This window comes from Manacus vitellinus, unplaced genomic scaffold (assembly GCF_001715985.3).
Source record: "Manacus vitellinus isolate BGI_N305 unplaced genomic scaffold, ASM171598v3 scaffold_93_pilon, whole genome shotgun sequence".
In the NCBI taxonomy this organism is placed as follows: Eukaryota; Metazoa; Chordata; class Aves; order Passeriformes; family Pipridae; genus Manacus; species Manacus vitellinus.
The window spans coordinates 370,496-380,171 of record NW_021940884.1 but is presented as its reverse complement, the minus strand read 5'-3'; the positions used below and the strand labels follow the sequence as shown (position 1 = coordinate 380,171).

General features: G+C 50.5%; 2 protein-coding genes across 3 annotated transcripts in view; one reads left to right on the top strand and one right to left on the bottom strand.

Moving 5' to 3' along the window:
* The window catches only part of ZDHHC4 (zinc finger DHHC-type containing 4), an 8,807-nt gene extending 3,482 nt beyond the window's left edge, over window positions 1-5,325 (top strand). For both annotated transcript variants that reach the window (XM_018086426.1, XM_018086429.1), the window contains 5 exons: window positions 627-712; window positions 1,840-2,018; window positions 2,105-2,230; window positions 3,021-3,265; window positions 4,548-5,325. In XM_018086426.1, coding sequence (XP_017941915.1) covers window positions 627-712; window positions 1,840-2,018; window positions 2,105-2,230; window positions 3,021-3,265; window positions 4,548-4,832 — 921 coding nt within the window. In that variant the 3' untranslated portion in view covers window positions 4,833-5,325. The remainder of the gene's footprint in view (window positions 1-626; window positions 713-1,839; window positions 2,019-2,104; window positions 2,231-3,020; window positions 3,266-4,547) is intronic.
* Window positions 5,326-6,446: 1,121 nt separating this feature from the next.
* E4F1 (E4F transcription factor 1) overlaps window positions 6,447-9,676 on the bottom strand; it is a 7,957-nt gene continuing 4,727 nt past the window's right edge. Inside the window, exons 8-11 of the mRNA XM_029965252.1 lie at window positions 9,405-9,650; window positions 8,513-8,673; window positions 7,668-7,730; window positions 6,447-6,801 (exon numbers count right to left, since the gene is read on the bottom strand). Of these exons, the coding sequence (XP_029821112.1) occupies window positions 6,454-6,801; window positions 7,668-7,730; window positions 8,513-8,673; window positions 9,405-9,650 (818 nt within the window). The 3' untranslated portion in view covers window positions 6,447-6,453. The remainder of the gene's footprint in view (window positions 6,802-7,667; window positions 7,731-8,512; window positions 8,674-9,404; window positions 9,651-9,676) is intronic.

The following is a 9,676-nucleotide window of genomic DNA, read 5'->3' as shown; positions in this document are numbered from 1 at the left end:
TTTTTCTGGAGGCCAGCAGGCTTTATCCCTTTGCTTATCTTCACTTGATCTGTCAGATGGCCTGATGGAGCATATTGTAGCTGGGGAATTGCTCAGTTCTATCCCCTGCTTAACTAGTGCCCAGCCTACACCCACCCTAAGCTCCTTAGAACTTTCACACATTAACCCAGATATGTTTGTTTGGGCTCCCAGGAATGTGTAACCTCAGCAGCATGCCTGCCTCTGCCCTTTCCTCATGGAAAGTGTGGAATTGGAACTGCCCAGGGAGGTTTGGAGTCCCCACCCCTGGAGGTGTCCAGGGAATGACTGGCCGTGGCACTCAGTGTTCTGGGCTGGGGAAAAGGGGGGGATGAGGCACAGGGGGGACTCCATGGACTGGGAGGGCTTTTCCAGCCTAAATGATTCTATGACTGTGTGTTATGGTTGGGCTGGATGATCTTGAAGGTCTCTTCCAACCTTGGTTCTGTGATGAGGAGCTCAGATGCTCCTGAAAATGAGACTCCTCCCCGGTGCTGTGACAGTACAAACACAGAACTGAGGGGCTGGGGGCTTGTGTTTAAATTTGAGCTTGCCCAAGGCAGAGGTGATGTGCAGTTCAGGTAACACAGTGTCTCCATTTCCCTCAGGTGCTCTCGCTGGTGATCCCCACCCAGCTGCAGAGGGTGGCACACAGGGTGGCACACGGGGCACTGCACAGGCTCTTCCACACCAGGTATTGCCCTTTCCTGCCTTTGGTGTTATTTTTCACTAATATTTGTGGTTGCTGTTGGGCTCTCCTGCCACCATCAGAGCTTTCAGTATTATCCTGAGATGTTCCCTCTTCGTTAGGGATGTTTGTCAGGGGTTACAGGTTCCCTTTAAGGTTTGCCACGCTGTTGTCTCTCTCTTCCTTGCTCGTTGTTTAGAAGGTGGTGCCCTGAAACATTTGAGCATATTGACAAATGAAGATAATGTGGCTCAGTAACAGATGTTGCTTGCACTGGTGGGAGCTGCATCCTCACAGGAATTACCACGGCCTCTGTGGCAGCTGCAGATGGAGTCAGACAGACTCGCAGGCTCCTTCCTCTCCCTCAAATCCCATTAGTCTTAGTCCAGCAGCCTGGATGTCCAGGTGGCTCAAGGGAAGCTGCCCAGCTGCCAAAGTGCAGTCTGCTGGATTCAGGTGGATTTTGTAGTGTCTGTAAACTCTGGTGCTTCAGGAATCATTTAAATCCCTTTTCCCTGGGGACAGGAGCTCCAGTGTGACAGACACTTCAGGGTGTAACATCTCCAGCTGTGCTGTGAGTGCTGGGCTTGTTGTGCTGCCTGTTTTGCAGATCCTCTGCTGTGACCCAGCCTGGGACAGAGAGGTGACACTGTCAGATTGCTGGGGACACTGGGACCCCCCGTGCACTGAACTGCTGTCCACCTCTGCCAGCCTCCTGCCACTTCATGCAGCTGCTCATATTACTACAGTGTTTTTGAAATTGTTTACTGGAGTTTTCTTTGCTGTCAGAGCAGCAAATGTCTTCTGGCAGAATGTTTTATGGCCTGTTACTGTGGCATGTTTTGTCAGCAGCAAAGTGATTATGAGACTTTGTACTGACAGGGAAGAAAAATCCAAAGGGCGTTGAAATAATGCAGTGAATTTAACTGGCATATTTAAAGGAGTGTATGTGGGAAGAAGAGAAAGAGAAGCCAGTGGATGGAGAAAACACTATTAATATGCAATCCATGCTGGCCTGAAAACCTAAAAGAGGTGTCTCCTTGCATTTGGAAAGTCTTTGATCACCTCTGAGTGTACTTGACCTGTTAATCAGGATGCTGAGTATTAAATAGACTGTCCCCTTTCTGTTCCAGGAGCTGTTTGTTTGTTGTCCTGCACATAGCCTTGCAGGCTGCAGTGTTTGGGGAATACACCTGGGAAGTGTTTGGGTACTGCTGGGAGCTGCAATTCCACCTCCTCCTCCTCCTCCTGCCCTACCTGCTGCTGGCTGGGAACATGGGCTGCTTCCTGCTCTGCTCCCGGGCCAATCCTGGTAAGCTCATGCTCGTGCTGGAGCTGTTTGAAAACCAACCTTGGAAATTCTATGAAATTTCACTGTTTTCCTTGTTTCTTTGGCAGGTATAATAACAAAATCCAACCATGCATCCCTGGTTAAGGTTTATGCTTATGATGGTGTGATGTTCCAGAGAGGCACCGTGTGCCCCACGTGCACCCTGGAGAAGCCAGCCAGGTCCAAGCACTGCAGTAAGGGCCTGAGCTTCCCTGAGAAGTGATCCTTTCCCAAAGGAATCCTGCACCAGGAGCTGCAGTTCACACTACAGCTGTTCTGTGATGAGCTCAGTGCACACAGGGCTGTGCTTGTTTTCCTGGGGTCCCAGCTCACAGCTGCATTTGCCCAGCCCTGGAGCTGCTTTGTTGCTGTTTCTTCTCACAGAAATTACCAGTTCTGATGGTCTAATTCAGGGTCAGGAACAGCCAAGTTTTTGAGCAGCTGGAAGTTAAATGACAAATTATCACCTGTCAAGACATAAGTTCAGGATTTTGTGTTTCACAGAATCGTAGAATCCTGGGATGGTGTGGGTTGGAAAGACTTTAAAGACCATCTTGTTCCAACCCCCTGCCATGGGGAGGGACACCTTCCACTATCCCAGGTTGCTCCAAGTCCCATCCAACTTGGCCTTGGACACTTCCAGGGAGGAGGAGTCCACCACCTCCTTTTCACCCAGAGTTTGCTGTTATCTAAAATAGAGGTGGGAGCTACAATCTCTACCTTTCAGGTGCTTTGCTGTGCAGTTCTGTCAGGGAAACCAAAGCCTTGGAGCTGTGGCCTCGGTGAATAAAAGAGGAGAGGGGGACACGTGATTTTTCTTATGATGTGTATCTGTAACTGATTTCTGTGGCTCAGAAGCCGTCAGCTAAATCCCGACCGTCATCCTCACGTATTTTCGGGTTGAAAGCTATCCCAGGGTGTGTAAAAATCAAACTGGTTCCTTGGCAGCCCCGTGACCAGGCTGCTGTGGTGTCCCTGCCCCAGGTGTGTGTGGGACGTGCGTGCATCGCTTCGACCACCACTGTGTGTGGCTCAACAACTGCGTGGGGGCCTCCAACGCCGCCTGGTTCCTGCTCTACCTGCTGTCCCTGACGGCCACGGCCGCTGCCCTCGCTGCCATCACCCTGTCCTTCCTCAGCCACGTGGTGCAGCTCTCCAACCTCCTGCACAGCACTTACCTGGATGCCCAGGGCCAGGAGCACCCCGTGGAGATTCCCTTCCTCGTCCAGGTGAGTTGGCACTATGGAAAGTTTGGCCTCGCTCTTTGCTGTCAGGAATCTTTCCCCGCTCCCTGCAGGCTGTTCCCATCCTGGGAGTTTTAGCAGCTTTGCACAGCTGATTAGGTTTGGAAAGCTGCCGTGGCAGAACACCTGAAAAATGGGGGATTTTTCTCACGGCACTTCCTTGTGCTCTCCCGTTCTTTGGATTTCTATCTCCAGTATCTGTCACTCAGCAGACCTGGTTCACAGAGAATGAATTTACATTCCATGGCCTCCTACTGCAGGAACATTTAGGAAACAGCTGGCAATCCTTGACATCCTCAGGGAGATGTTAAAGCAGGACCCATTACCCTGGAATTTAGATACTGGGAATATTTTCTCTCACATGCAAGCAGAGGGTGACTGTGAGTCTCTCTAGCACTTGAGTGATTTTTATCTCAGTCCCCTCGTCCCTGTAGTGTGGCAGTGAGGTGATAAGTACCAAGTGCTTTATCTTTTCCTCATCCTAGACAGCAGATGTTTCAGCCTTGGACTCTTCCAAAAGGATCCTGGTCAGGAAGTGTTTGAGCAATGCCATTACCACTCCCCAGGAGTGGGACTTGACTCAGAAAAGAGCTGCTTAAACTGTATCATGTCAGCAAAACCCAAAGTTGTACCAGATTGTTGCCCCTTCATTTGGCAGTTTGTTTTCAGATGGTTTGTGTTAATGTTTTACAAAGTAAAACAACAACAAAAACAAACAAGCAAAACTCCAAACACAAACAGTTGGAAATAGATGGGTGTAGAAAATCCTCCCACATATTAGCAAGGCTTGGGAGAAAATACATGCCTGGAACTCTGCATGCTCTGCTCAGAGGTTCAAGTAGAACCATGGAATTGTTAAGGGTGGAAAACACCTTTAAGATCATCAAGTCCAACCATCAAGCAGCACCTCAGCTCTGTTCACCACTAACCCATGTCCCCAGGTGCCACATCCACATGGTTTTTGGACACTTCCAGGGATGGGGACTCCCCCTCTGCCCTGGGCAGCTGTGACAATGCTTTGCAACCTTTTCTGCGAAGAAATTTTCCCTAATATCCAACCTAAACCTCTCCTGGTGCAACTTGAGGCCGTTTCTTGAGGAATGGAGCCTTGCTGAGCTGGGTGGGGGTCGGGGCTGGGACCTTGTTCCTGGGGCTCCCCCACAGCTCCATGTGCACATGGATGTTCATTCCAGCTGGGGTTTTACAGTGGCCATGTGATTTAATCCTCCAGTTTTTTTAACTGAGTTATTTCTCTCTTTCCTTGCAGCACCTTTTCTTGACTTTCCCTAGGATTGTCTTCATGCTGGGGTTTGTTATCCTGCTCACACTCGTCCTGGGTGGATACAGTGCTTTCAGTCTGTACTTGGCCTTCACCAACCAAACCACCAACGAATGGTGTAAATCCAGAAGATTTGGGGCGTCCCACCATGTCTCATCACAGCCCCCTGACAGACAAGTTGTCTACAAAAACATTTATTCTAAAGGAATCTGGAGGAATTTAAAGGAAATCTTTAGGCCTCCTACAGCATTGGAAAGGAAGAAGAAAACATGAAGATATTTGTGCATCTTTAAACTTTTTTGGTAAGATTTTTATTCCAGCAGTGGGTTTGGATGCCCCAAACAGCTTTTGGACCAAGATTACTGCAGAACTCGGGTTGATGGTGCCCCAGCAGAGCAAGGTTAAGATCCCTCCCTCTGTGAGGTTTCTGAGGTTCAGCTCAGTCCTGTCTGCAGGATACAGGGACCAGTAGGAATTTCCTGGGATGGAGAGGCTGGTTTGGTCCATCTTCCTGCAGTGAATGTTTCTCTCTGGGGAGGGCCAACACAGAGCTGCTGTGAATTCTGAGGAAGCTTTTGTGAGTATCTTTGTGTGGGAAATGATTAACCCATTACTGTAACAGTACAACAGGCTGTATGTATTTAACTGGAAAAAAGATGGTTATTGACAGGATCTTAACCTAGAGAGACCATGTTCTGCTGCAGATTTTGTACTAATGTGGAGCACCTTAATTTCAGGAAGGACATTAAAGTGCTGCATCTCTTTACCTGTCTCTTCCTTGATCCCTGTTTTCAGCTCCTTCACAATGAGATGCCATTTCAGCCTGAAAATTGTGAAAATGGGAAAGTCTGGACTGAATCCTCATACCCATCTCTGGACAGAGAAGGGTATCACAGGTTTGATACCGAGCTCTGGACATACAGATTCCAGACTTAATCCTTCTGGCATTTCCCATCTTTATTCCATTGTTTGATTTTAGGCATTTCTCTGTATTTTGGGCACTTTGCTGCCAGGGAAGTTGCAGTTTCCAGGGCTGCCCCCCTGCAGTCACTGACCAGGCCACATCAAAGCACAGCAGTGACTAGTCCCCCACTTCTTAAGCATGATATAAATGCCCCCATGTCTTTCTCCTTCCAGAAATTCTTCTGTTTGTGTGATAATAGAGCAGAAATTAGAAAAAATAATATAGTAAGAACTTTAAATAATTTTATTTTCAAAAATGTATTTATTTACATGCTGAATCTGTACAATATGCAATTAAAAATCCATATATGGTTTAAAAAAACCCCAAATTCCTATACAATATGGCTTTCCAGCCCCCAGACTGGCTCTCAGAGCAGCCTGGCTGGCATTGCAGGGTACAAGGATGCATTCAGAGACCAGTACGTAAGGCTACTTGTCCAGGATATCAAATAAAAGAGAAATACTGCAGTACCATGCCTTGGGAGGCCTGAAGGAGTGAGGTTAAAGGCATGAGAGTGTTTGAGTGGTGCTCAACACACCCCACAATTCCTTAGGTTTGGTTTTCTCCACTTGTTTTAAATGCATATGATTAAATAGTCTCTTGTGAGACCCCACACTTTCTGAATCCTTCTAAAAACCAGACCGCTGCTGTCCTGGGGGCAGAGGGAACTGATTCCCAAAGGATCCTCCTTAATTTGAGGCTGCTGTACCCAGCAGTGAGCGTCCCCTGTGGCCTGTCAGTCCCTTCCCCGTGCGACCATGCAGAGGGTTTATCCCCTGGTGCTTGTTTTAAACTGGGAGCACCTCGGGCCCATCCCACCCTGTCCCAGGCCTGTCCCATCCCGCCAGGCCCCCTCCCTCCAGCGCGTTCTCTCGCCGGGGGCAGGTCAGGGCTGCCCCGGGCCGGGCCCCCCAGCCGGCTCTCCGTGCCCTACACGATGACAGTCTGCACCTCCAGCTCCCCCTCCTGCGCGGCGATGACGAACTCGCCCGCGTGCTCCATGATCTCGATGTCCTCGGACGCCACCATGGTCACCGTGGCCTCCTGGGCGGCGACGGCGCCGTCGGCGGCGAGCACGGCCCCGTCCCCGATGGCCGAGGCCAGGGTCATGGCCACCTGCTCCGTCAGGCTCTCGGGGGTGGCGATGGTGATGGTGTCGGCGGCGTCCGCGGCGGCGCCCGCGCCCTCGGCCACGGTGACGTTCTGCACGATGATCTGGTGGCCCGAGCTCGCCTGGTTCACGATCTGCTGCACCACCTTCATGATGTGGCTGTCCACCTGCGCGGGAGCAGAGGCAGAGGCCGGCTGTGTTCACCGGGAGCAGCGAGGGTTGGTGCACAGCCAGCCAGCCTCCTCCTGCTGGGAGTTCTCATCACCCCAGCACTCTGCAACCCCTCACCCTCACGGCACTGAAGGTGGGTCACTAGTAAAGTGCTTCCTACAGAAAGTCAAACTGCTGTTTGTAGAAAAGCCTCAACAGTCCACACCCAAACTTTTAAACTGACGGAATCAATTCAGGAGCTGAGCCGGGTCTGACTCTGCAGCAGCCCTTGTTTCCAGCATTCAGGAATGCCTTCGAGGATCACTTCCCCAAGGGTAGTTACTGTACAATTTACCCAGCCTGCAGCTCTGCTCTTGTGTCTGAAGCCCCTGAGTCACCATCCCTGAGAGGGTCTGGGGTTATCAAACCCACAATAAGCCACATTGTGTTTTCAGGTCTGCAGAGCTACAGCCGTGGAGTCAGAGAATCCCAGACTGGTTTGGGGTGGAAGGGAACTTTAAGCCCATCTCATTCCACCCCCTGCCATGGGCAGGGACACCTTCCACTAGACCAGGTTGCTCCAAGCCCTGTCCAACCTGGCCTTGGACACTTCCAGGGATCCAGGGGCAGCCACAGCTTCTCTGGGCAACCTGTGCCAGGGCCTCCCCACCCTCACAGGGAAGGATTTCTCCCCAGTATGCCATCCAGCTCTGCCCTCTGGCAGTGGGAAACCATTCCCCCTTTTCCTGTCACTCCAGGCCCTTGTCCAAAGTCCTCCTCCAGCTCTCTTCCAGGTAGGGTTTACTTAACATGACAACCACTAAAAGTGACTCCTTTCATCTACATCAAGGTCCCAAAATCACAGTTTGTGTGGCTGCTTTACCTCATGTCTTGTTCCCTCTATTATTTCAGTAGCTTCACTGGTCTCCATGTCTTCAGTAGAAGTCTTGAAAGACAAAATGAGAGGATTCCCTTTTTAGGTTGTTCCAAAAAAATCCTTTGTTACCAAAATATAATTCACTAAGATTTTTCACACAAGTCTTTCTGTCCCCCCCATGATGGAGTAGCTACTCCAAGGAGACCTCCAGGACATTCCCTCCAAATCCCATTATCAGGAGCTACTTAAAATTAATGCAAAATGTTCACAAATAACTGGAAGAGAACCTCCTCTCTCAGCAGGATTTGGCCAAGCAGCAAATTTTTCTCCCATTGGAGAAAAACTATGGCAGCACTAAAGGAACTCAATAACTGAGCTCTGTTATCCTGCTTGGATAAGAACTGGCTCTGTGTCATGAAGAGGGAGAAAGTGAAATACATAATTCATTGCTTTTGGCAGCCTCTGTTAGAAACAACAGAGACTATCTGGGACAAAACAAGCTAAATAGAAATGGGAGAAGAGAATAGGGAAAGCTGAAGTGAGTTTGTGAGGCCATAAAATCCAGTGTGTCAGAAGTTTCCTGACTCAGCCTCCTGCTGAGGCACTGTCAGCCTGCCCTGTGTTCTGCTCTTCCTGCCCACATCACACACAGCACCTCTGGAGGGTGAGGAAAGCTCCAAGTGCTTTCCTTCCAAAGCAGGTTAATCCTACTGACTCCCAGGGCCCTGCAGGCAGGGGTGGTCCTGTTCTACCTTCTCCTGAGAGCCCGGAGGAGGAACACATACAGCTGCAGTTTTCCTGAGCAAATCCTGTGCTAAATTCCGCAGGAGCAGCCGTTTGCCCCCTCTCACCTCGATGATGTACTCCTGAGTGTCGGCCACCACCGAGGAGAACTCCACCAGCACAGTGTGGGGATCCTCCGAGAGCACCGTGGCCGCCAAGTTGTCGGCTGACTGACTCTCCTCAGACACCATCACTTCTTCCACCTCTTTCATAGCAACGAGGCAACCACCTGGAAAATTCCCAAAGTGCCAGAAAAACATCACTTTTCATGGCCATCTCAGATAGTACCTGGAAGGTGCTACACAGCACCAATGAGGCCTCTTCATGGGATGCCACAGACAAGTAACCAGTGTCACACAAGAGACTCTCAGCACACCAGGCCAAGAAACAGCCTAGGAAAGCCCTGTGTGACACCAGGCAGCTGAGCCTCAAGCAGAGCAGCTCTCCAGTGCAATACCAAAAAATACACAGCTAAATTCAGATGATAAAACCACACAGGATTTCAAAAGCTGTCTGTAAAGAACCTGCAGGAAGAGTCTGGGTATATTTTAAGTCACTGCTCTTTTCTGCTGATGCATTTCAGTATCTCCTAGGAAACTTCCTTTTCCCCTCAAGTAAACTTGTATTGTTCCTTGAAAACTAAATACACTGTCAGCACTACCTGAAGGAGTCTGGAAATCCGTGCTTAGGAGCTAAAGGAGCAGCAGGTCCAGTGCAACTAATCCCATCAAACGAGATTATCTGTGAGAACTTTACTCAAGACATTTTCCCCACAGAACTCATAGGCCCCCTCAGATACTGGAAGGACTGTTGGGACCCCTCCACACAACCTTCTCCAGGCTGATGTGACCATCTCCAGGCACCTCCTGATGCACGCACGGACACAGGGCACACCCACCCCAAGGATCATTCCCTCTCAGCCAAAGAGCAGCTTGTCCAAAGCCCAGCCCCGGAGCTCACCTTTGGTGCGGAGGTGCCTGTTGAGCGTCCCGTGCTCGGCGAAGCCGCGCCCGCACTTGTAGCACTTGAAGGGCTTCTCTCCGGTGTGGTGGCGGATGTGGCGCACCAGGGAGCCCTTCTCCCGGAACCCCCGGCTGCAGAACTGGCACACGTACGGCTTGTCCTCCAGGTGCGTGCGGAAATGCACCTGCTGCGCGTTCTGCACACACAGGGAACAAGGGCAGGGCTCCTGAGGGGCACGGCAAACTCACGGGGGAGGGATTTCAGCTGCC